Genomic DNA, 27174 nt, shown 5'->3' with positions numbered 1-27174 from the left:
CTGCTCTTAATAGTGTGTAGGCAGAGGGAGGCAGGATAGGAGGCTGAGCTGAAGCAGCTTAGGCTGGGCAATTAACCCAAAATGTATCGAAAAAGACATTTAGAACCTTTATCCGACTTAATCTGGCTCATGTCAATTATTTCATTAATTGAATTAATTCATGTTAATTGGGTTAATACTTTGCCCAATGCGTGCGTTCATGAACTGTCCCCGTTACTACGTCGTGTTCAGTCACGTGCCTCCGCCCCGTCCAACTAACGTTAGTCCGCGTTCAGACGTTCACTCAAAGCCAAGCTGTCGGCATGGAGGATGCCACGAGTGAGAACACTGAACCAACCAACAGAACAGTACAGTACAGTACAGTACAGAACAGTACAGTACAGAACAGTACAGACCGGCTTGTCAGAGAACTATGAGGGCAGTGTTAAAGAAAAGGCGTATGAAATAAATAATCGTTCATTAATCATAATCGAGAGGTAAAGGTTTGAAATAATGGTGATTGTGATTTGAAGTCATATCGCCCGGCCCTACTATGGGCCAATGTGCAGGAAAGAGTCTTGTAGGAGCTTGAATGAGTTGAACGCCAAGGTGTGGGATTAGACGTGTATTAAAATGAGCTTGATGCGCTCGCATGTGTATGTGCGCGCACACACGTGTGTGTGTGTGTGTGTGTGTGTGTGGAATGTTACCTGGTGCACCAGGAGCTCTGCCACCTCCACGTGGTTATTGAGGGCGGCCAGGTGGAGCGCGGTGTAACCGTCGTCCTTCTTCTCGTCCACGATCCAGGGCCTGGGCAGCTTGGACAGCAGCACGCGCATGGCACTGCACGGAGAGAGAGAGAGAGGACGAGAGAGAGAGCACAGAGAGAGGGGGGAGAGAGAGAGAGAGAGAGAGAGAGAACACTGAGTGGAGGCAGGCTGGGGGGAGGGGGGGCACATGTCAGAAAACGCCCAGAGAAGGTAAAGGCAATACACTCAATTGGATCAATAAGGTGGAGATGGGCCGTAACATGCTCCAATTCATCTATGTGTGGTTGAACGTCCCATGATGCACCGTGTCACAGCTCAGGGTCAGCCTCATCCTGCCGCGTGCTGCAAACACATCACAAGTTGTGTGCTGCTGCTGATACCCAGCAGACTCCAATACGCCTCTGTTCCTTCTGACAGCAGAGCATATCCTATTTTCACACATGGGGACAGGAATACTAAATCAACTTAGGGCGGATTTGCTTCCCCTCGCAGAGTTGGTTATTGACATCACAGTCTTTTGAGCGGTACAAGTGCTGCTGCTGTGTGTTCTTTTAGAGGAGCTCCCAGTTCAAAAGGGAAAAAGCCACTTCTCCCACGACGATGCGCAAAAAAAAAAAAAAGGCGCCGATCATCGGGAGGCAAAACGGTAATTACCACGAGATATCGCTGCATTCACTTGGGTCTCTTCGTGGGGGAGAAACAGAGTGGGAGGGAAGAGAGGGGGGGGGGGGGATGTATTGTTGAAACGGTGCTGTTTAAGAGAAGGGGGCCTGGTGGTGTGCTGAACAGAGCCAGTCACTTCTGCTCCATTTGAAGGTCGTTTAGAGAGAGAGAGAGAGAGAGAGAGAGAGAGAGGGAGGCAGCGGCACCAGAGGAACGCTGCCTAGCGAGGGGAGTGACTGGTGATGGGGATCAGCAGCGACGCTGACTGACAGTCCCTACAGTGCCAGGAAGAAAAGAGACTTCAAATACACTGGTGAGCAGACGCCGTACACATACACACACCACCACCCCCCCCCCCCCCCCCCCCGCCCCTCCCCCTTTTCCTTAATTATATGCAAAGATGACATGAAGGTAGCACGGGGGGGGGGGGGGAAAAGGGAAAAGCTGCGTTCACATGAGAGGTAGGTTCAATTAAAAGTGCTAGCTAGAAATGCACTCATGCAATTTGTGTGCCAACACCCTCCCACCCGCTGTGTGGACTTATATATGTTTCATATCATGGCAGCTTTAGCCGAGCACCTCTTTGGACTCATCCATTATCTCTCGCCCCCGAACCCCCCCCCCCCCCCCCCCCCTCCTCTCGCCCCCGAACCCCCCCCCCCCCCTCCTCTCGCCCCCGAACCCCCCCCCCCCCCCTCCTCCTCTCGCCCCCGCACAGCCGCCCCCCCCCCCCTCCCCTCCTCTTGCCCTAGCCCCTGGGCACACATCCGGGCATATGGTGCATGTGCACATCTATTTGACTGTATGAACGGTGGCGTCTGTCATGGATATGGGCCAGGAACACAAAAAGACAAACACAAACTTCCCATTATGTCCAAAAACAACAACATTAAAACATGAAACGATAAACTTTAAAAAAAAAAATCACATCCCTGAAGTGTGTGTGGCGTAGATGTATTGTGTAGCAATGTCGCCGGGTACACAATGTACCATCACAGAGCATTAGAGCAGAGACAGTGAAGGGAACACTTCTAACCTTGATTAACCCTGAAGAATCGTGCAGGGCATATCTTTGAACTGCGACAAAAGGCGGCGGCCCGCGTTCGCCCTGATTTCGACATGGCTGAACAGCGCCCGCCCGAATATTGATGCACCTAACGACGAGGTGAACAGGGTCTAGTACAGGGCGGGGAGGAAACGGGGTCTAGTACGGCACAGTGGGGGGTCATAGCCTGCGCAATCAGTGAAATGAGTGAACTATTTAACGGAGAAAAGGAAGAGGAGCAAGCACAACCTGCTTAGGGCTGAACCTATAGCCCGTCTCCCCTCCTTCTGGAGTCATAAAAGAGGACATCATCAGCACAGCCTCTAGAGGGAGGCAGAGAGAGAGAGTGAGGCAGGGGGCAGCACCTCTGTGCGGACAGAGAGCCGCGTACAGCTGCCTGCCGTACTGCAGTGATGAACAGCGCAGCACGCTGATCCCGGGCTCTCTCTCTCACTCGCTTTCTCTCTCCCTGCCTCTCATAAGGCTCTCTCTCTTTCGCTCGCTTTCTCTCTCTCTGCCTCTCATCAGGCTCTCTCTCTCTCTCTCTCTCTCTCCCGGCCCCATCAGGCTCTCTCTCTCTCTCTCTTTCTGCCTCTCATCAGGCTCTCTCTCTCTCTTTCTCTCTGCCTCTCATCAGGCTCTCTCTCTCTCTCTCTCTGCCTCTCATCAGGCGCTCTCTCTCTCTCTCTCTCTCTCTCTCTGCCTCTCATCAGGCTCTCTCTCTCTCTGCCTCTCATCAGGCTCTCTCTCTCTCTGCCTCTCATCAGGCTCTCTCTCTCTCTCTGCCTCATCAGGCTCTCTCTCTCTCTCTCTCTGCCTCTCATCAGGCTCTCTCTCTCTCTCTCTCTCTCTGCCTCTCATCAGGCTCTCTCTCTCTCTCTCTCTGCCTCTCATCAGGCTCTCTCTCTCTCTCTCTCTCTCTCTCTCTCTGCCTCTCATCAGGCTCTCTCTCTCTCTCTCTCTGCCTCTCATCAGGCTCTCTCTCTCTCTCTCTGCCTCTCATCAGGCTCTCTCTCTGCCTCTCATCAGGCTCTCTCTCTCTCTCTCTGCCTCTCATCAGGCTCTCTCTCTCTCTGCCTCTCATCAGGCTCTCTCTCTCTCTCTCTCTCTGCCTCTCATCAGGCTCTCTCTCTGCCTCTCATCAGGCTCTCTCTCTCTCTCTCTGCCTCTCATCAGGCTCTCTCTCTCTCTGCCTCTCATCAGGCTCTCTCTCTCTCTCTCTGCCTCTCATCAGGCTCTCTCTCTCTCTCTCTCTGCCTCTCATCAGGCTCTCTCTCTCTCTCTCTCTCTGCCTCTCATCAGGCTCTCTCTCTCTCTCTCTCTCTCTCTCTGCCTCTCATCAGGCTCTCTCTCTCTCTCTCTGCCTCTCATCAGGCTCTCTCTCTCTCTCTCTGCCTCTCATCAGGCTCTCTCTCTCTCTCTGCCTCTCATCAGGCTCTCTCTCTCTCTCTGCCTCTCATCAGGCTCTCTCTCTCTCTCTCTGCCTCTCATCAGGCTCTCTCTCTCTCTCTCTCTGCCTCTCATCAGGCTCTCTCTCTCTCTCTCTCTGCCTCTCATCAGGCTCTCTCTCTCTCTCTGCCTCATCAGGCTCTCTCTCTCTCTGCCTCTCATCAGGCTCTCTCTCTCTCTGCCTCTCTCTCTCTCTCTCTCTGCCTCTCATCAGGCTCTCTCTCTCTCTCTCTCTCTCTCATCAGGCTCTCTCTCTCTCTCTCTCTCTCTCTGCCTCTCATCAGGCTCTCTCTCTCTCTCTCTCTCTCTCTCTCATCAGGCTCTCTCTCTCTCTCTCTGCCTCTCATCAGGCTCTCTCTCTCTCTCTGCCTCTCATCAGGCTCTCTCTCTCTCTCTCTCTCTGCCTCTCATCAGGCTCTCTCTCTCTCTCTCTCTCTCTCTCTCTCTCTCATCAGGCTCTCTCTCTCTCTCTCTCTCTGCCTCTCATCAGGCTCTCTCTCTCTCTCTCTGCCTCTCATCAGGCTCTCTCTCTCTCTCTCTCTGCCTCTCATCAGGCTCTCTCTCTCTCTCTCTGCCTCTCATCAGGCTCTCTCTCTCTCTGCCTCTCATCAGGCTCTCTCTCTCTCTCTCTCTCTCTGCCTCTCATCAGGCTCTCTCGCTCACTCTCTCTCTGCCTCTCATTGCACAGAACAGAGGCTTACGCACACACCTGCATTGCTTGCAGCTATCTCCAAGCACTTAATGCAGAGGAGCGCTGCTTAAATGTGATAGCAACCGCGCCCATTCCGCCTAATCTCACATTGGTAAAGTGTCGTCTTCTGTATAAAGAACTATTTGCTGGCGTAGTGTAGATGTATCGTCTGTGGTGTGGTGCTCCCGCCGCGTGGCAGTTGAGACTTAAAATAAGTGCATTAGTGTTCAGAGAAGACGTCGCCACATCAGATTGTTGCCTGAAACGATAACGTGAAATAGATCCCCCAACATACTCCTCACTCTCAAGTTCCTACAACACTGACTACACAGGCAATCCTGGAACACACTTTCTTTGCTTAACTACACCAGTTTCCACCAGAGCCAAGGGCAGGTGTCCCATGTAAAGCCTTTGTTCTTCTCCTCCCCACCGTTCCTCCTATTGGTGCATTAACTCACCATTTTGGGCAATCTGGATTGGCTGGAAATATCTCCTATATGTTGTACAACTGGGCCAATGAGTGCACACTCGCTACACTACTACCACATGGACTACTCTTTGAGGGCAGACTGGCGCCTTCTAGTGTCCGAGCCAGGCAGTGCAGTGAACGGGCAAGGTGCTTGCTGGAGTGGAGAGAGCCCCTCCACAGTACGAGTCTGGATTGACAGGCTCCCTGCCACGCTGGGCGAAATGGGCGGACATTAATATTAATGCCCCACGCTGGCACACTGCTGCATTGCAGTTACGCTATTTGCTGTAAAGGCGGAAAAAAAGAGAATGAATGAAGAACCAATAAATAAATCCTTGTTATATATATATATATTTATATATTTTTTATCTCTTGCGTAAGTGTTCGCACTGACTGAGAGCGAATGAGAAAAGGCGTGTGTGTAGTAGGGCCTTGAGGTAGGGCGTTGGGCGGGAGAGAGAGAGAGAGAGAGAGAGAGAGAGAGAGAGAGAGAGAGAGAGAGGGGGGAGACTGGTCAGTTCAAACTGCAAGCCTTTTACTGTGCAGAAGGTAGCGACTTGGCCTGGGAGTTAACACTGAGCCCACTGAGACAGAGAGGTATCTGCGATGAGTGGTAGAAGCGAGAGAGAGAGAGTGAGAGAGAGAGATATTTAGAGTGAAGCGAGGAGCTCATTATCGCACCTGAACCTTAAAACCAAAGCCATCACTCTCTGCTGCGTGTGAATGCAGAAGGGCGTGCAGCTGAGGAGAGGAGAGGAGAGAGAGAGGCAGAGAGGAGGAGGGAGCGGGAGAGGAGGAGGAGAGGAGAAACGGGCGAGAGAAGGGGAGACATGATGGAACTGGGTCACCCTGTGAGAGATCTCAGGAGTCCCTCAGGAGAGCTACACCGGGGCCTGTTGTCTTGGGCTGCAATTTGTCATTGACCGGGAGGACGCACGCTGACGCCCTGAGCTCTGCGTACGTGTCGGTGGGAGTCGTGCGTGTGTGTGTGTGTGTGTGTGTGTGTGTCAGTGTGCGGGGAAAACGTGTGTGTGTGTGTGTGTGTGTGTTTTGTAAGGGGTCGACAGGGCCCTTCTGCTGCCCTCGCCTGGCTGACAGCCATCTGTGTGGTGTGGTCAGTGGCTGTTACTGCAACAGGGGAAGCGAGAGTCGGGGGACAGTAGCGTGCGTAGGACAGGGCAGAGCGGGGAACAGTCAACATCCAGCCAGAGATTAATGGCTGCGCACAAACATATGGTTACTCTGATGTAGGAGACGTGTTTGGCATACATCGGCCCATTAACTAAGCAGAGCCAACGCTTCCAGCGGAAGAACAGGAGATCCAAATTATGCATTTTGAAATTAGCCGGCCAAAAGGCACCACCTGCCTTTGGGGAGAATAAAAAGGCAGAGTAAAAAAAACTGATGCTGATCCTTATGAGTCTTGGTGAAAGATCCGACGTGGTCAAACGTGCAGAGCACAGCTCGTGGTCGTGGGCTTTGTGCCGTCCCGGATTGGAACAGCTTTTCCAGATGACACGACCGCCGGACGATACATGAGGTGTCAGCTCATCGGAGGCGGGATCAATACCTTCAGGCCTTTTGAAATAGTGAAGCCTGCTGGACCCAACAAATCATTCACACATGCAACATGGCGGACCCTCCCCCCCTCCCCAGAATGAAAGCCCCACCTCCACTGTGTGCAGGGAGGCCCTCTTCATCATGTGAGAGGGGTTTGGATTGGAAGGGACAGAGCAGGTCCCTAACTCAGTGGCTTGTTGTGGGTTGGGGGGGGGGGGGTCGTAAAACTGCTCAGGATTTCAATGAGCTTAACCAAACGTGCTGCTGTGAATTAAAACTCAGGCTTACTTACACACGGTGCCTCCTCTCTGCATCGTGCGTGAAGAGGAAATTGCGCAAAGAGGACGTGGCAGAAACAGTTTGCGTAGTCTTATAAACCCTATGCAGATCAAATAGGGTGAAATTTCAGATGTCTAAAAGTCCATCCTGGCCCATCGCCCCCCACGCCCAGCAGCACTGGGTCACTGCTCGGCCGTGTCCGGGCCGTCCCACAGCGGCCATCGGCGGTCGTGCGGGGGCAGAGTAAATAAACGGCGGTAGCATGTTAGCGTCCAGGCCAGCAGCAGTGTGCAGCAGAGAGGGGCTGTAGCATGTAGCGTCCAGGCCAGCAGCAGCAGTGCACCAGAGAGGGGCTGTGGACAAGAAGCTACATGTAACTGGCCCCGCTCGATAAAAGCGCCTTTCATTATTAGCATGCCGTGAAGAGAATAATTTCCTCCACAATGTGACCTTCCCCTGCCTTTGTCTACCTGAGGCCCCTGAGTGAGCACGCTGTTTTTTTATTAAGCATTATTTGCATAAACTGGGGCGAGAGGGAGAAGTGAGTGACTTGTGCATTTTCTATGCTGTTTTTTGGTTAGCGTCGGTGTACGCTACAATGCTAAGCTATTGCTCGTGGATGGAAGGTTTGCTCAGGAGACAGGTGCAGGTGCATTTTCAAACACCTCAGGTACATTCCTCTGTCCATTTTTTTTGGGGGGGGGGGGGGTCGGTGTGGGCCTGTAACGCCTCAGCTTTAATTAGCCTTAAATCACCTGGCATTATGGGCTGTCCTGATTCCTGGCGATTTGTGAAGATAGAGGCAGGCAGACAGTGAGAGGAGCCCAATGGCACGTTAATGTCCCATTGGTTCTAGATGACCCAATTATTTTCCCACACGCTCGTCTTCCTTTGCACTTTATTCCCCTCAGCACCTTGAAAAAGGCTCATTCTCATTTCCTCACCGGCCATAATAGTCATAATATACATCCTTTTAGCGCGGGAAGTGAAGACTGGGAGGGGGAAGGCAAGGACATACAGATTACATTGGAATTGAGAGAGACGACTAAATCACGCGTGCCGTATATATAACAATTAGTCAATAGCATCGTTACACTCCGTCTGTGTAACAACCATGTAATTACGGGACTGCGTTTGTCATACAGGCCTGGATAGTCACAACATCGTCATGTAATAGCTTCTAAATGAGTCTTTACTCTAATAATACCCTCTAATTGAAATATGAGGCCAGTTGCATAAAGAAAAGCTTGAAGTGAAATTCACCTTCTGTCTATATAAGAATGACTTATTGGGATCACTAGTAACCTAAGACGGACACACTTACATACACTAACAGGAATCCACCTTGAAAGGTTAAAAAAGAAAAAGAAAAAATAGAAATTTGATGATAGTATTTTATCAATATATAATAACAACATAGTATCTCGTCATTTTTTTCATAGGAATGAGCCAAAATGATAATTGATGTGATATTTGACGTAGCTAACTGGCCCTTATAGGCTGCCAGATGACGGCAGTGGTGATTTGAGGGGCATAGCCGTTCCCAGGTGTAACGGCGCCTGAACGAGCCCTTATCCACGCCGCCGCAGCAGCCGACTTTTCCTTTCGTCGCCGACTCTGACTCATCATGTTTGGAGTTACGGAGCATTTTTTTCCCTCATCACAAACTTCCCTTCTCTGTGGAGCATAGAAACATCGTGCTCTGCTCCTGCCTGCTGCTCTTAACTGGCAGCGTTTACACACACAGGCGGTAAACAGAAGCCAGGGATTGACCCGGGGGGGGGAGGGGCTTTGAGAATTCAGCCTGCCACACTGTCAACATATGGCCAGAGGACCTGAGAGAGAGAGAGAGAGAGAGAGAGAGAGAGAGAGGGTCCTCCTCCCATCATCGACAGTCTCACTGTAAAATCTGCCACTCTCCATCTCCCTGCACTCCCTTCTTGGCCCACCCTCCCGCTTCACTGTCCCCCACACACACAAAACACTCTCCATCTCCCTGCACTCCCTTGGCCCAACCCTCCCGCTTCACTGTCCCCCACACACACACACAACACTCTTTGCACTCCTCTGCCTGGATCCTCTTCTCTGTAGGTGTGCAAAAAATAATACGCCATCAGAATTCTCCACCAAAGTAATTGGCAGCAACGAGATCCAAAAGGGAGACTCCCAGGTTGCCGTGCAGCAGCTGCTGAGTCTGACTTCTTCGTCCGCCTTCTTCGCGCACGCGTCGAGGAGGAGGAGGAGGAGGAGGAGGAGGAGGAGGCTGCGACGGAAAGAGCCTATTGGTAATTAAAAGGCGGTGTTTGCACAGAGAAATAATGGGGAGCAAAGGGCCTTGTATCAGCTATTGTCTCCCCTCAGCGCTGGAATAACAGGCCGGATGCCCCCAGAGCAGCACACCAAATGTCTAACAGCCAACTTGTTACTGGCAGGGGAGTGGAGCTTGTAGGAACGTACAATACAGTCAAAGGTTTATAGAAACATGACTGGAGCCCACGCACATCTCCATTGGACTACAGATGGTACGACGAGGAAGCTACCGTGACCAATAATAATGTCATTTTTTTTCTTTTCTTGTGTACTATGGAATTTGCCGTTTTCTTCAAGCTTGTTGGCGTGTGCAAGCACAAACACACACACACACACACACACACACACACACACACACACAAATCCTTATCCTCTCTGACCGGTCATACGGCATTTACATAGGAGGCCATTGACTTCACAGCGTCCGAACGGGTTACCGCGGTAACCTGGTCTGCATTATTCAACAGCTACGCCTGGTTTAGATGTGAACATGGGCCCGCTGTGTACGAGAGGGCTACTACTAATATACTGGACCGACACATATAGGCAAACTGCTATCTAAAGCTGGAGTGTAACATGTCCCCTTGGTTCTTGTGTGAACGCATTACGCACACACACTAACTGACGCTGTATGCAGTCATGACAGCCAGGAAATACTCGGCACGCTTCCCCCCCCCGTGTTTCATAACAACACAAAGTGCCATCGCTGATGCTAAAGTAGCATCAAACGCACAGATAAATCCCAGCACTTGTTCCCATACATCAAGTAAACAGATAAACTACATTTGTTTTTAAATGGGAGTGGGAAATATGAAACATGCCTGACAGCTGTGTGGCGGAGGTATATTACCTTGCTCCGTCATATTTATTACCTGCATTGCCGAGGCACTTAAAGTGCCACAAATAAATCTGCCTCTTTCTAGGTTTGGTAAGTGGAGCGAAAACGTAACATCGCTGCTTATAGCAAGCGGGGTTTTCACCATGCAGGCTTCTCTCATTGTATCTGCCATGCTATAGTCACTTTCCCAAAAGCTCTTTATGTCCTTGAGTCCGTCAGTATGTTACCCCTCCCTCCCTCTCTCTCTCTCTCTCTCTCCATTGCTGGTTTGCTCTCCCTCTCTCCATCCATACTTCCCTCGCTCCGCTTCCCCCCCCTCCCCGCCCTCTCTCTCACTGCATGTGCTATAGCAGCACAGCGCTTCAGCGTGCCACAGACAGACAGACAGAGCATTACAGCACGGTCGGGCTTATCTATTGGCTGGGAGCCACTGCTGGGCCGGCCCTCGTTGGGAAGCGCGGGGCGCTCCGATTGGTCACGGGGGGATTGGGGGCTTGTATCAGCTTGTCCTCTGGCTGATCTGTTGGACTGGGCCCAGCTCGTAGAGGAGGTGGGCACTAGGAGGGGCTGCCGGTGGACTGTGGGGGATGTTTCAATTATGTCATTCTGCACGCTACGGCAAACCGGTCCGCGGCCTCGCCGAAGGGGGGCTGATCACTGAGCTACATCTTTCAACGGTTTGGCCCCTTCAAACTGTCATTTAAGTCGAATACGCTACTGCAACATGGCAAGTCCAATTGGAAAAACTGAAGATAATATCAGACAGATGGTATTAGGAGAGACATTGTCCTGACACCATGTTCTAATGATATTGCCCAAAATAAGGATAAACGCCTCCCGTTGCGGCCTATAGAACAGTATCAAGACATTGGCCCACAGAACTCAATAAGCATAGCTCATCTGAATTCCAAAGGTTACTTGGACGTATCTGTGCAATCACTTATCTTTTAATGAATTACAGCAGAGCACTTATCCCTTTGACGAAGCTTATCATCTCTAGCATCCCACCATCAGGAATTAGCCTATATGACTCTGTAAAGAGGACACGATCATACACACAGCAGATCAACATTCTGTGTGGCGTGTGTGTGTGTCTGTCTGCATGTGAACTAGGGCTGCACGATATGAGGAAAAGCTGCGATGCGCGATAACACTGTTCAATATTGTGATGGCGATATGACCTGCGATAAATAAAAAAAGCTATAAACAAAAATATTAATGGGTAGGGGTGCTCCGATCCGGCTAAGCCACGATCCGATCCGATTCCGATTCCTGGGGTCACGATCCGATTCCAGAATAAATTCTCGATTCCAACGATTCTCGATTCCAGAGTCTAGAATCGATTCTCAATTATGTAGTTTTATATTGCAATAACACACAAAGGTAAATCTAAGACAAAAAATGACAAATGTATTAACACGTTCACTGCCGTGGACGAGATATCTCGTCAAGCAGAAACCAACGGTTGACTGCCAATGACGAGATATCTCGTCCAAAATTTTTTTTTTTTTTTTTGACGGTGGGACGTCGATCAACCCCTTTTACATCTCCTATTAAAATATGGGAGGTATTGAATGTGTATAATCTATTTTACCGACCCACTAAGTGGCGACAGTGCTCTCCAGACGAGAGAAAGCCGAGCAAAAACAGCCGCGTGAGGAAGCCATTCTCATGAAAATGGATTGGCGAAAACGCTTTCGCTTTCGCGCAGGGAGCTGGCGGTGGGGGATTGCAAATTTGCATAATAGATTATGGGTGCAACACACTTTGAAACACGCAGCATAAATAAGACCAGAATCGCAAAAGCTTCATCAAAGCTCTCAACCGAAACCCCAAGAAACGAGCGAGCCCATCCAGACTCGCCCAAAGAGCGGCCGCCAGCAGACAGGCAGCAGCAGCAGAAACTCGCTTGTGACACGCCCGCTGCAGAGCCAGGGAGGCAGGAGGAGAACACACACGGAGGGAGGAGTTTGAAGGAGAGGGGGGTTTCCTGCTGTTATGGAGGAAATTACTGTTCAAAACTATTGTTTAGATGTCTGACGTCTTACTGATGCCAAAAATGAATGGTTAAAGTGACTGTTCTATCGAATTTCACAAAAAGCCATTTATCTCAGCTTAAATTTTCAGACGCTGAAACCATGCTGTATTCAAGTGCTAATGCCTACATAACTACTAACTCTACAAACTAACTCTTTTAGACAGAGAAACACACATTCTATTAGTTCTTTTGAGATATTTTGTGTTCACAAAATCTTAGCAGAAAATAATCCTCGGCTCTTGAAAGATGAGCCAGAATCCTCAAAAAAAACCTTGGCAGAAGCTACCTACAGTAAAAAAAAAACGGCTGGCAGTGAATGTGTTAATGCTGAACTTCAAATTCAACTTCTGAAGTATTACAGTGAGGGCCTAAATTCATTTTGCAATATGAGTGTGTGTTAATTTAAGCATACGTATCAGTAAGTGGCACGGGATTCTCAAAGCCTGTGTTGAGGGTCATACGAACAAAAATGCACTCTTGAAGCTAAAAAAAAATCCAAAACCAACAAGTTAATTATTTACATTTTTACTTCAATGTAGAACAGTCATTTCTTACACATGAGATTACTTTTAGCCTTTTAGTCATAACGATTATTGAAAGATATTCCATATTCCAGACTGAAATGTTATAACAGAAGTGGAGTATTGGCCAGAATGACATGAACATTTGGACACTTATTCAGCCGGTATCTTGCATGTTGCGTTCAGGTGCACTGTAATTTTTTTTATTTTTTTTATGGCGATAACACGTGACTTTTGCGATGTGTTCATCGCGCATTTTCATATCGCGATGACGATGAAAATACGATTAATCGTGCAGCCCTAATGTGAACATATGGCAACGAGGAGGAAGTCCTACATTGTCCTCATCAAACACACACCTTCCCTGTCGCCTCGCTTTAATGTATCGGCAGTGTCTTCCTGTAGCCGTCTGTCCTCAACTGTCCTCTGTCCTCACCTGTTCTAACTTGTCAAATCAGGGGAACAGCGCCACCTGTACAGGAATATGTATGCATGAGAGGAGGCACTTAGCTGAATGGCCAATTGCGCATAACCGTAAACAGTCATTTGTAAATGTGAAGGGGTGTAGGAGTGTGTGCAGGGCCGGGTGATGTGGGGGTGGGAAGAATCATATTTCAGTATTTTTAGGCTGAATGGCAATATATATATATATATATATATATATATATATATATATATATATATATATATATATATATATATATATATATATATATATACACATATATATATACACATATATATATATAATAATAATAATACATTTTATTTATATAGCGCTTTTCAAGACACTCAAAGTCGCTTTACAGATTAAGATTAGTAACATTATTACTAGTTTGAAAAGTAATAAAGGCACACTTTAATATTATACAATACATATACATTGTTATATGTACAGGAATTACCAGCGAGATTAAGATTAGTAACATACTAAAAATCTTGCGGGCTACACGACGCGCTTGATTCCTAGGCTCGCCCACTGCGTTCTATCATCGCCCACCCTGCACTCGCATACACAGCTCAGCTGGTGCGTAGCCTTCGCATCACATCATCAGTGACATCACACAATTGCTTGAGTGACATCACTGATGATGTCTGACACATTGTGACATCGTCAGCGACATCACAATTGCTCAAGTGACATCACTGATGACTTCACTTCCAGTTGGGTGACATCAATTCCAGGACAAAGATTTAGGCAAACAAACAGAGCCTACTTACTCCCTTTTATGATGATGATGATGATGGTATAGATAAGTGGGTAAAGGCAAATAAACAGCTAGAGCAGTGTGGTAAGTTCAGAAAATGACATCACTTCACTGTAATGCAGCCCTTAAAAGCAGGAAAAGACAACACTCGCGCGATCGAAAGTCGAAGACGATATCAAGTCTCATCTCACAATATGGATATAAGATGTGAGATGAGACTAGCGCATGTGTGCGCTAACTTGCGCACACACTGGGCCCTGCCTGCCTGCCTGCCTGCATGGGTATTAGTCTAGTTTGTGAGTCACTTAACAGCAGCAAACACACACACACACACATGCGGCTGCAGCAGGAACAGATCAGAGGAGCTTCCCCTGCAGTGAGGCTGGAGGGAACAATGGGCTGCTGGATCACAGAGCCGCGCTGCTGCTGCTGCTGCTGCCACCGGCTTCCCCCTCCAGCACCCAGGTAGCTCGGCCCATTCATAAATCACTTTTATTCCGGCTAGCGCGCAACAACCTCGGCCCCTTCAAATGATGCACAGTGTAAAGGGATGAGGAGGAGGGAGGAGGGATGGAGGAGGAGGAGAGGAGAAGAACTGACAAGGGAACCATAAAGTAAGCAGGGAGGAGAGCCAGGCTGATGGAAGAGACGATGAGCATGGAGATTTACTCCAAAAGCACAAACTGGACTCATTAGACGTGGCGTTAATCCCTCTATGAAGTTGACTGGCGGGCGGGCAGATAGACTCCAAGCCTTCTGCAGACAGTCTGGAAGCTCAAAGACAGAAAGCTTCATCACCATCTGAAGCTCGCACACATAATTCCCTATACACAGAACATTGCACTCGCTCTTTGGGGTTTTCGAGAGGAAGGCTGCCTCTCAAGTCAAACAAATGGTCGAGACGTGCTCAGCGTCGCGCTTTATCGTTTAGACTCAGCGCTCGGTCTCCATCCGCTTTGCTCGACTAGAGAGGGAGAACTTTCTGCTGGCTTTCCTCATTCAAACTTGGTGGAAACAATTTGAGAGTTTAAAAAGTGGAGAGTCTTTAGGTTGGCCGTTTTGTGCAGAAGGTGCGGTGACATGAAGAAGTCGTGTGCTTGTAAACGGATGACATGGAATCAAAGAATGTAACGTGTACAAAGTGACTCGCTGTATCTCCAGTGGAGAGCATCACTTCCTGTCACGTGACAAAGGGGCGTAGGCTTGTTAGCGGACGTTCAAGCGACTACTTTTGACAAGAAGTTTCCCGGCGATTGATGGGCGGAGATCTCTCATTGGCTGGACTACTTTATCATAATGAAAGGCTCAAATGATCCACCTATATTAGTCCTTGGCCTTGCCGAGAATTAAAATGACTTGAACAATGACTTCAGATAGCCCAACTTATTTTCAAATATTAACCATTCTGAAATAATGGCTAGAAAAAGTATCATCATTATCATCAGTGGAGCTGCTCAGTGGCCAGCAGATCAGACGGGGCTTCTGTGGCTCAGGAGGTAGGTAGAGCGCGTCGTCCACTAACCAGAAGGTCGGTGGTTCGATCCCCGGCTCCTCCAGTCCGCATGTCGAAGTGTCCTTGGGCAAGACACTGAACCCCAAATTGCTCCCGATGGCTGTGCCAGCACCCTGCGTGGCAGCTGGCTGCCTTCGGTGTGTGAATGGGTGAATGTAGGCACATTGTAAAGCACTTTGGATAAAAGCGCTATATAAATGCAGTCCATTTACCATTAGACTGTGGTTGTACTGGGCAGCTTCCAGGCATGAATGTGTGTGAATGTGAACAGGGCGCTACTGAAAAAGAGAGCATTGCTCCCAGTGAGACTCCCCCTGTATAAATAAAGGTAAAAAAAAATCATCATCATCATCATCATCATCATCATCATCATCATACAAAGGGAGGAAGTGGGCTCTGTGTCTCCGTTTCAATTTTTGTCCCACATTGTGAGATTTGTGATGATTTTGGTCAGTGATGATGTCACAATGTCTATGACATGCGAAGTCGAGCAATGTTGAGTGATGTCACTCGACCCGAGCACTCCGTGATGTGATCAGTGATGGTCACTCGAGCAACTGTGATGTCATCAGTGAGTGATGTCATCAGTGATGCGAAATTGGGCAATTGTGCGCTGCCAATAGGGCAGGCAAGGCCACGCCAAGGCCGAGGCCTAGGAAGCGTAGCGCGCGATATGCCTTCAAATCGACACTGTTGTGCGAGTGTAACTAAGTTTGTAAAAGTGGCCCCAGAAATATTGGGATGGGGGAACAGACGTTTCTATTCAGCTAATTAAATGATACATTTGTTGCCCTCCCACAACACATCTGGGCAATACAAAGCAACATGAAGACACACAGTACATCGACACATGGGCTGATTTCATTCTGATCTTTTGTGAATGAGATAGCAGAGTCTTGAGCAGGACTCAGGGGGAAAACAAGCAGCCCCGCCCCTTTATCCAGTGAAACAAAGCACATCATCCATTAGTGGCCCCTTCTCTTATTGATCGATTAACTGCTCAGCTAAACATTCAGCCTCATACTATTCATCATGGAGGGAGGATGGAAGCCGTGCTGCGCATGGTGCTGCGGGCTTTCAGGCTGTAATTGAGATTAAACTGGTGGGTTGGGTGGTTTGGAACGGGCAGGGCAGAAACCCAGAAGGGACGCACGCAACATAGGAGGGGCACCACCAACATCAACACAGATTGTTACAGGGAAGAAAGTTTGTAACAGCTTTTAAATCATTTTGATGGTACACTGACTTCTAACAGGGAGAATGGTGCCTATTGTTCCCACTCTGCGCCCTGAACGCCTGTTACTGCACCATGGAAGTTGCCTGGATGTAACTCCCGTTTCCTGCTGCAGCTCCTCCATATTAAACGCTTCCCGCTGATGGGCGTGCGGGTAGTGTAGCGGTAGATTCCCTGCCTACCAACACGAGGGTCGCAGGTTCGCGTCCCCGTGTTACCGCCGGCTTGGTCGGACGTCCGTACAGGCACAATAGAGAGCCGCAGTAACGAGTCCGGAAATCATCGATGCTAACAGCCCTGGTTCTTCACAGTTTTCGCCTATGGGAGTTTTGAATGGGTTTTTGGCGCGATGCTTCTAATAATCTCTCTGAGCAACGCTGGCTTAATCAAACGCGAACCAGTGTTTAGTAATATCATCTTCACACACGAGGAACACTTTTACGAGTTTTGAAGCTTTTACGTGCCGTTAAAAGGACGGCTAGCTAGCAAACGGCTAAATGAGACTACACTTTTGAGTCGATGGGGATATATACGTCAATAACGTCACCACTTCAAAGGGCGAACACGGAAATTCTCTTTCCCTCACCTGGTTCAGCCCCGTTCATCCCGAGGTAATCAGTGCACACATCAACAACAGGAATTGGCCAAGTACAATATTGGGGGGGAAATCAGAAAACATAATAATTAAGAAGCTTTCCGCTGACAAACTAACAGGGCTTTTATTGTGAAGTGCGTATAGGAAGTGGAATGTGTTTATCACTAGCTATGATGACAACGGTGACAACATTATTTGGGGTTATGAGCAATTTATTTTTTCTCTCCCGGCAAATCACTTTATCACAAAAATAAACACTGCAGGATGGTCAACAAAGTAAGAGTACACGCAGAACCGGTAAAATAAGGCTGATATCTGAACGTACAAACAGGGAACTAAGTAGCATAGCATAGGTAGCACCTGTAATTACCAGTTGTGGCAGCAGAGGCCGCTGTTGCTGCTGCTCAACAGAAAGCGACATATAGGGGCTTTAACTCAACCCACGATGTAGCGAATAAACACACAAAGCACTCAGCGCAAAGTGCCACTGTGAGGAAATGATGGCTCGCTGGAACGTAATGGCCAGTTTAATTTCGAGCGGTCTGCAGAAGTAGAGACTGTGCAGGAGCCCGATAACAGGTGGACGGACGTTCACGGCTGCCATTTACGCCGCTGCAATTCTGCACTTTCATTGGCCGTGTAAGGTCAAGTTTTGAGCAGACACATTAGCCTGGAATCCATTTCAGCTGGCAAACGGTCAAATCTTGTAACAGTCGTAAAGATAATGTAATCGAATGGCTATAAATTGCAGTGGCAATACATTAATTGAATTGCGTTGCTTAAATCTGCGCTGAATTCTCCCCTCCCATAAAAAGGCTTGGAGTAACCGTGAGTAGTGGGTGGGGGGGGGTGGGGGGGGGGGGGGGGAGAGTATGGCAGTGAAGGCATATCCAATCTACCGCCAGAGAATGACATGAAGACGCTATCCTGTCTGGTGAGAATGCACGTTATGTTGTATCTAGGGTGCTTGTGAGCACCTTTTCCTCCATTACGAGAAAACCGCTATAGTCGGGTTTCCATATGACGGCTTAGAAGAGGACATAACAGTATATTGGTGACGTGCGAAGCCATTAACGTACACATCCTGGGGCACTGTGCAGTTAGGATGCAGGTGGGGTGTGGGCGAGAGGGACTCGTGCGCTGTCACCGAGGTATAAGAGGAGGAGAGAGAGAGAGAGAGAGAGAGAGAGAGAGAGAGGGCACAGAGGACATTGCTGGCGTACAGTATAGATGTTCCCCGTGATGATGAGAGCGACTAATTAAACAGATTGTTCAGTGGCCGTGCCGCCTCGGGAAAGCTTGAAAAAGACACTCGAAAATTAATGTCGGCCCCAAAAAAGGAGCGACATCGGCCAGAACCGATCGGAGCCTCAGAGGTGAGGTAGCCACTTCACTTCACAGTGCCAAAAAGGAAAAAAATAATAATAATAAATAAATAAAGAGAAAAGCACAACAATATTTCAAACCGCCTCGACACCCTGCTCACTTCTTCTACACTAGACGTTCACTCACGCCCTCTCCTCCATTTCTCAAAGACGCACTTATTCTATGTATAGAGTGCAGCTAGACGGAAGCTCCACCATAAGCAGTGTGTTCCAGCTCTATTTTAGAAGAGCAGAATGAGAGAGACGGGGGGTGTGTGTGTGTGTGTGTGGGGGGGGGGGGGGGGGGTCAAAAGGACATGGAGTGTGAGGGGGTGGTAGTGGAGGAGGCGGTGGTGTCGGTGGTGGTGGATGTAAAACAGGGGGAGGGGAGGGGAGGGGAGGGGGGGGGGAATCAAGAATACACAAGTGGAACCATGAGAGACCACTTTATTTGGAGCTACTAAAAATAGCGCGGCAAATGGTAGCAGGGGCTAGCCGGGCGCTAACGCTCCTCTCTCCTTCCAGGCCGGTGGAATCGATAGGCAGGGAGCCGTAGGGGAAGGCTTCCTGGAGCCTGTGGCCAACAGCTGCTGGAGGGTGGGGGTGGGGGTGGGGGTGGGGGTATGGAACAGGGATGGGTGGGGTGGGGTGAAGCAGGGAGAAGAGCAGAGCGGAGCGGGGAACTTGACTAAATATGGTCAGCGAGGTGGTGGAGAGACAAGACACAGGAGCGGCCCAGCAACAGGGGCCGACGGCATGTTTCAAATGCTTGGCTGCCCAGAAACAGTGCTAACCGTTTAGCTTAGCTCTCACTGCGCGGGCAGGGAAGCCACTGGCCTCTCGTCAATGTCCTCTGCCCACTCGGTGGCACAAGCGGGGGGGGGGGGGGACCCCTTCCTTGATCTTCTCCCACTAAGATGGTGACCGCTTTTGCTGCGCTGGCAGAAAGGAATAAGCATGAGGAGTCTAGAGAGATACCAAAAAGATCCGAAAGAAATCACAGTATCCTCTCTGCCTCTAGTGTCTGGCAATGGTAATCAAATTTGTATCGAACCGCAAGGGGCTATTAAAAGTACAGCTGTCTGCTCCCGTGGTGGAACAGCCACCCCCCCTCCCCCCTCCTCGTTTTCCTTCTTCTCATGCCTCTGTCACAATTGTGCTCTCAAACATTCCGTAAACTCCCTCTTCTAAGCTGCTGTATAAAGTTCCACTGAATAATAAACATGCATTTTAGGAGCGGGAGAGCGCTCGGGGGCTGTGTGTGTTGTCGGAATACGAAGGAGGCGAGGGTGTGTGGAAGGCTTTCTGCCTCCTCCAGAGACCAGGGCATCCTCCCATCTCCCCCCCTCAGAACACACATGATGGAGAGACCAGGGCATCCTCCCATCTCCCCCCCTCAGAACACACATGATGGAGAGACCAGGGCATCCTCCCATCTCCCCCCCTCAGAACACACATGATGGAGAGACCAGGGCATCCTCCCATCTCCCCCCTCAGAACACACATGATGGAGAGACCAGGGCATCCTCCCATCTCCCCCCTCAGAACACACATGATGGAGAGACCAGGGCATCCTCCCATCTCCCCCCTCAGAACACACATGATGGAGAGACCAGGGCATCCTCCCATCTCCCCCCTCAGAACACACATGATGGAGAGACCAGGGCATCCTCCCATCTCCCCCCCTCAGAACACACATGATGGAGAGACCAGGGCATCCTCCCATCTCCCCCCTCAGAACACACATGATGGAGACCAGGGCATCCTCCCATCTCCCCCCCTCAGAACACACATGATGAAAGACCAGGGCATCCTCCCATCTCCCCCTCAGAACACACATGATGGAGAGACCAGGGCATCCTCCCATCTCCCCCTCAGAATACACATGATGGAGAGACCAGGGCATCCTCCCATCTCCCCCCCTCAGAACACACATGATGGAGAGACCAGGGCATCCTCCCATCTCCCCCTCAGAACACACATGATGGAGAGACCAGGGCATCCTCCCATCTCCCCCTCAGAACACACATGATGGAGAGACCAGGGCATCCTCCCATCTCCCCCTCAGAACACACATGATGGAGAGACCAGGGCATCCTCCCATCTCCCCCTCAGAACACACATGATGGAGAGACCAGGGCATCCTCCCATCTCCCCCCTCAGAACACACATGATGGAGAGACCAGGGCATCCTCCCATCTCCCCCCTCAGAACAGACATGATGGAGAGACCAGGGCATCCTCCCATCTCCCCCCCTCAGAACACACATGATGGAGAGACCAGGGCATCCTCCCATCTCCCCCCTCAGAACACACATGATGGAGAGACCAGGGCATCCTCCCATCTCCCCCCTCAGAACACACATGATGGAGAGACCAGGGCATCCTCCCATCTCCCCCTCAGAACACACATGATGGAGAGACCAGGGCATCCTCCAATCTCCCCCCTCAGAACACACATGATGGAGAGACCAGGGCATCCTCCAATCTCCCCCCTCAGAACACACATGATGGAGAGACCAGGGCATCCTCCAATCTCCCCCCTCAGAACACACATGATGGAGAGACCAGGGCATCCTCCAATCTCCCCCCTCAGAACACACATGATGGAGAGACCAGGGCATCCTCCCATCTCCCCCCTCAGAACACACATGATGGAGAGACCAGGGCATCCTCCCATCTCCCCCCCTCAGAACACACATGATGGAGAGACCAGGGCATCCTCCCATCTCCCCCCTCAGAACACACATGATGGAGAGGAGAGTGCTGCAGAGTTCCCCTCCCTCCTCCCCGCCTTCTCTACCCTCTCTCTCTCTCTGCCTCCCTTTTTCAAACGGCATGTCAGCTCAACGTCTTCCCCTTCTAAAGGTATGGCTTGTGTTTGTGTGGGAATGTGTGTGTGTGTGTGTGTGTGTGTGTGTGTGTGTGCGCACGCGTTTCTCTCCTCCCCTCCCTGACTCTGGCACTCAACCCCCCACCACCACCACCCCCCCAATCGGAGAAGCTGATTCAGCGAGTCAGGCGTGCACCCAGCGCTACGCGATGGCTGCAGCAGCTGGAGCGCTCTCTAGGTCATTACGGCTCTCTTGACTACGGGAAGAGGAGGAGAGGAGAGGAGAGGAGGAGAGGAGAGGAGAGGAGGAGAGGAGAGGAGAGGAGAGGAGGAGAGGAGAGGGGGAGCGGCCCCACATAAGAAACTGATCTGACAGGTAATATATGCTCTTCCTCTTGCTTTGGGACGGGAGTTTACCCACCGACTGGCCCCCTCTCTCTCTCTCTCTCTCTCTCTCTCTCTCTCTCTCTCTCTCTCTCTCTCTCTCTCTCTCTCTCTCTCTCTCTCTCTCTCTCTCTCTCTCTCTCTCTCGACGCGATCGGTTATTAACCGCATGGCTCGCCCGACAGTCGTGTAGTCGGCAGGGGGGAGTGGAATGTAGCGTTCTGCAGCAGCAGCAGCAGCGAGCGGCACCGGGACAGAACTTAACCAGGGAACACCTCTGGGCTCCCCCCCCCCCTCTCTCTCTCTCTCTCTTCTCTCTCTCTCTCTCTCTCGCTCCTTTTCCTCTATTTGTTCTTCTCGTCTTTGTGGGGGGAAAAGTATGAAGAGGAAGACAGAAGATGCAGGTGGAGGTGAAGAGGGAGAAGGCAGGCTGGGGAGTTGCTATGGTCCACATGGATTTTAGCCTGGCTTCTTTTTTTTGCACCCTCCACTCTATCTCTCTCATCTTGTTCTCTCTCTCTCTCTCGCTCCCTCCCTCCCTCTCTATCTATCTCGTGTCTCTCTCTCTCTCTCTCTCTCGTGTTCCTGGCACTGGCCGGACATGCTGCAGCAGCACAGCTCTTTGGCTCATTAGGCTCCATGGTAGCAGCCCTGCCGCTATCTAATGACGGACTCGTTAAGTCAAACCCGCACTGGTGTGGAGAGAGAGAGAGAGAGAGGAGAGAGAGAGAGAGAGAGAGACCTTCCCTTCTGCACAGCTCGCCCTCTGCGTCGGACACCCCTCCAAGCTCCTTCTCTCTGTGTGCGTGCGTGGCCGTTACAAAAGGATACAATCATTACTGGGACTTTTTTTTTTTTACACGTTGTCTTTTTTCTTTTTTTAAACGCCTTTTTTGGGGGCTCTTTTCTGAAACCGGTGCGTTTTTTGAAGTGAAGTGTGAAGGTGTGTGTGTGTGTGTGTGTGTGGGGGGGGGGGGGGGTCACGTGTCTTTCTTAACTGACGGGAGGTAAGTTTGAGGACATGTCGCACTTTGAAGTCGGAGAGGACGGCCCGGACGGGGCGGAAGGACGGAATGTCGGGATGACGAAGCATCGGCGTAACGGACGCGGGGGCGGGCCGGGAGTTCTGACCGGTTTGACGGCACACAGCTGTGAGAAGTGTATTAACACAGATGTAGAGGTGTGTGTGTGGGGGGGGGGGGGGGGGGGGGGGGGATGTTGGCTGAGTAGATGTGTGTCACTGGCTGAAGCCATAGCTCTTAGGATAGGGTAGTAACCCACTTCCTCTCTCTCTGTAATGGTTTGCTATAGGATAGATATGCAGGGCATGCAGGGCACACAGACAGTGCTGCAGTGCTATATCGCCCCAAAGCAGAACAGACACCACACGGCCACCCGGCTCATTCGCTCGCTCGCCCCCCCCAACCTCTCCAGCCCCGCTGTCGGGCGGGGAGGAATTTCACCCCCCCCCCCCCTCTCTCTCTCTCTCTCTCTCTCTCTCTCTCCTGTTTGCTCGCCCTCTCGGGTGGCTGTGACATTTCCTAAATGGGACGTCACACCTTTAGAACCGGGCCCGGCGTCCACCTGCCCAACCCCCCTATCTCTGTGCTGCTGAGAACAACTGTCAGCTCCGCTCCAACTTCCCCTCATCGCTATTCTAAACCCTTCTCCGCTAAACACGTTGCACCACCTCCCCCCCCCCCCCCCCCCCTTCCCATTTATACAGTTATACACCGCCCATACTCCAACACCACCTAACAGCAACACCCGTCCCCATTCATTCTCTCTTTACACCCGTTGCCTCGGCGTTCAGCCTGTTCGTTGGCAAAGCGGTGTGCAGTGTTGACTTGTGGAATGTGTTGGTCTGGGGCAAAGATTCATTAGAGACCTACTGAACATTTCACACCGCCATGCAAATGGCTATTGATCTATTCCGCCCACTGTCCAAGAGAACAGCTGCCCTCACGGTTAAACACAGACAGGTGAAGCTACATCAGGGAAAGAGGGGGAGAGGAAATAGTGAACTGTGTGTTTGGGGGAGAGGGGGGGAGGGAGGGAGATAGAGAGAGAGAGAGAGAGAGAGAGGGGGGGGGGGGGGGGGGGTGCTGAGTGGGCATTAGCGCCTGCATGTGACCTATGGCCTGCCTCTACGCCTAAAGCCCAAAGCCTGCTCACAATAGCTTCCTGTTCCACTTGGATCACCCTCGTTTTCAAACATCAGCAGGCGCTCCAACAGGCCACTGGGGACAGCGCTGACACAGGAGAGACACATGCGAGGGGACAGACAGGCGAGAGGGAGGGACCTTCTGCTAGAACTGAGACCCCCCCCCCCACCCCACCCCACCCCCTGTAAGTAGGAAGGAGGAAGCGTAGATATTTCAGGAGAGAGAGATGATGATGGTGAGGGAGACAGACTGAGAGAGAAGTGGGTGGAGAGAGAGAGAGAGAGAGAGAGGGGTGAGAATGTGTAGTATGTCAGTAGGGCCATGAGGCTTGTAGGGTGCACCCTTGCTCCCGGGACACTGCAACCGATCCTGGGCAGAAGACGAAGGTGCAGGAGGGGGCACGCGACGCCAAGGACGCTCCGTCAAGGAGAAAACTCCTCTCGTCTTTGCTGCTGCTGCTCCTGACCAACCTTTAAATCAACCTCCTGCCCGCTTTTTTCCCCCTGGAAGAAGAAAAAGGACCACCCCTGTCTAACTGCTGTAAAAAGGGAGGCTGTATTCCTCCCCCCCCACCCCTTTCCTGATCCTCATGGTTTCTCCCAGTTCTCTAGAGGACAGCGGGGGTCACTGGGACAGCCGGCTATGATATGGACTGCAACACTTCTGATATGTTCGGGGGGGGTAGTGGGGGGGTCTGGACTGGTGGTTCAGCCTTACATGGCAACTAAAGGAAAAGCCTTGAAGCGTTGAACTGAATTTACACTCAAAGTCACCTTACGGTGCAGACTGCCATACTTGGGAGAGAGAACAGAACGGTGAGGGGGAAACTTCCCCTGACCTTGGAGAAAGGTGAGAAAAGGTTGTATCTGAGATGACCTCCTTGGTGTACGTACTTCTCTATGTGCCCATATGAACATATGACAGCTATGGAATGTAAAGAAGTATGTATTCCTGGTGAGGTGTGAGTCCTCGCACTGGGAACATGATTGTGTCTGAGGATACGTCTCACGCTATGGAGATGGTACATATGGCTGTGATCATGCTGTGAGTGAAAATAGCAGGCACAGTGGAGCGAGCGAGAGAGAGAGAGAGAGAGAGAGAGTGTGCGTGTGTGTGTGTGTGTGTGTGTGTGTGTGTGTGTGTGAGTGTGTGTGTGTGTGTGTGAGTGGTAGGGCTCATACATTAGCTATACTGTCTCTGGGCAGTCTCACACTGCAGCAGTAATCGCTGTAGGGAACTTGCTGCCTTCTCAAACTGGCTGACTTGGCCAATAGAAAGCTCTCCTCCAGGAGGTGTCCAACACTTCTTAGGACAATTATGTAGGTTACCATAAAAAGACGGCCGTCGTGTGTTTCCGTCTTGCTCTGTTTAACTGATGGCGCTAAGCGGTGGTGAATTTAGCATGGCAGCACCTCCGCTAACAGTCGCCCTGCGACATCGCCATACCAAACGGGGGCCCTGCTCTCATTATTGGCCGATTTGACTGCATTAACAGCCCCTTGAAATGCGGGCCAGCTGCAACTTTAGCCTTAACTTCAGCTGCCGGAGCCGAGCGGAGCCCCTGACCATGAATAGGCTAATCTGCTCCGATGGTCCCACACGGCTCAGGCCAGCAGGGGGAAGAAGGGGAGGTGAATTGGGCCAAAACTCTGCCGTCGCTGCTGCTGCTGCTGCCTGTGCCCCCCCCTCCTCCCCCCTCCCCCCCTCCCCTCCTCCCCTCTCGTGCTACTGAAAGAGCTGCAGAGAGTTGCTGAGGAGGCAGATCAGTGCTGCTGCTGCCACAAGCTGGCTGTAGCCCAGTGCTGTATCATATGGCTGCCGTGTTAACCATCCTGTGTGTCTAACTATGACCCACTACCCCCCCCCCCCATCCTCCCCCCCTCCATCAACCCCACTGCCCCTCACTCTCCCCCCCTCCCTCCCCCCCCCCTCTGTTTCCCCTTGATTCCTGCTCTCATTGTTCACGTTTGCTATGCTTGCCAAATGCTTTGCCGGCCCGCACGCCAGTCAGATTAGGCCATCGAAAAGTGACAATGCAGGATCAGGGTCCACTCTGGCCTGTCAGCTGATTGTGATTGTGTGGACTGCTTCAAACAAATAAAGGCAACAGAGGCAGGGACAGAGGGGACAGAGAGAGAGAGAGAGAGAGAGGGGTGGGGTGGGGGGGGGGGGGTTGCATGGCCAGCTATTCATATCTAGCACTTTCACCTTTTCTAAATACCTTTCACTCTGTCGCTGTCACCGTCCCCGGACCACATGGACAAGGTCAGGCCAGCACCAGTTTAGGCGAGCGTTTACCCTCTTTTAACACATTTGCGTTCGATGTACTGCTTCGCTTGAGCTCCCCCCCCCCCCCCCCCCCAATTGCATTTTTGGCTCCAGTTTTGAAAAGATTTTTTTTTAACATTGAATAAATCAGACTTTTAATCGGACAAAATAGCCTGTGTGGGCGATGCGATAATTATTTGACGTCTGCATGGACAAATTAGCTAATTAGTGGCTCCACAAAATTGATTTACATTTACACCAGTGATTTCGCCTACGACTGACAAACCGTGTAAGGCTGATCTATGAAACTGTCAAACCCAAACACCTATATCTTGCTATCTATATAAAATTATATGATATATTATAATACATCTATATAAAACTGTTCCTTCAAAACCGCTCTCTTCTGTTCAACGGCGATGTTATTTGCTAGAGAGGCTGCAGGATGGGTTCTGTCGAGCACAGAAGTGCAGGCCAGTGCAGTGGAGCAGTGGAAAAGCAGACGCATGCTGCCACTTTAGTACTACAGCCCTGTTCTAATCAAATATACAACACTTCATTCTGAATGGATTCATATGCCAAGTCTACTGCTGATGTCTTCCATTCACCGTGGACGAGACAAGTGCCAAGCGAAAGTAAGATGCTTCATGTCGACAGTCGGCACTCCTCATCTGGGCAAAGGTTAAAAAAAGAAAGAAAGATTTAAGTCCTAAACAGAAAGACGTGGGGGGTTTGTAACCTATGCGCGCGTGCGTCCCCTTTCCAACTTTCCATGCTTTGCTTGGGTAAAGTCCCAGCTGATGCGTGGAGGAGACCAAAATGGAGGCAGCACTGCATTTTTCACTGAGCTGAAGGCGAAGGGGCCTATATAGGCTTTGAAGGCGGAACCTTACAAGATGTGATTTGTAAAAAAAAGTGAACTATTTTGTCTCTTCAACAGACGCTAAACGGGATTAAAGCAGCCGGTAATATTAACTCAACTTGAAAACGGAGAAAAGG

At 50.6% G+C, this 27174-nt stretch overlaps 1 protein-coding gene across 5 annotated transcripts in view; it reads right to left on the bottom strand.

Annotated features, from left to right (window-relative positions):
• The window catches only part of LOC310792104 (E3 ubiquitin-protein ligase mib1), an 81220-nt gene that overhangs the window by 18733 nt on the left and 35313 nt on the right, over positions 1-27174 (bottom strand). For all 5 annotated transcript variants that reach the window (XM_083653816.1, XM_083653817.1, XM_083653819.1 and 2 more), the window contains exon 13: positions 690-822. In XM_083653816.1, coding sequence (XP_083509942.1) covers positions 690-822 — 133 coding nt within the window. The remainder of the gene's footprint in view (positions 1-689; positions 823-27174) is intronic.

This window comes from Poromitra crassiceps (genome assembly GCF_964638095.1).
Source record: "Poromitra crassiceps genome assembly, chromosome: 17".
Classification (NCBI taxonomy): Eukaryota; Metazoa; Chordata; class Actinopteri; order Beryciformes; family Melamphaidae; genus Poromitra; species Poromitra crassiceps.
The sequence above is the reverse complement of the archived record's forward strand: the minus strand, read 5'-3'. Positions and strand labels throughout refer to the sequence as shown.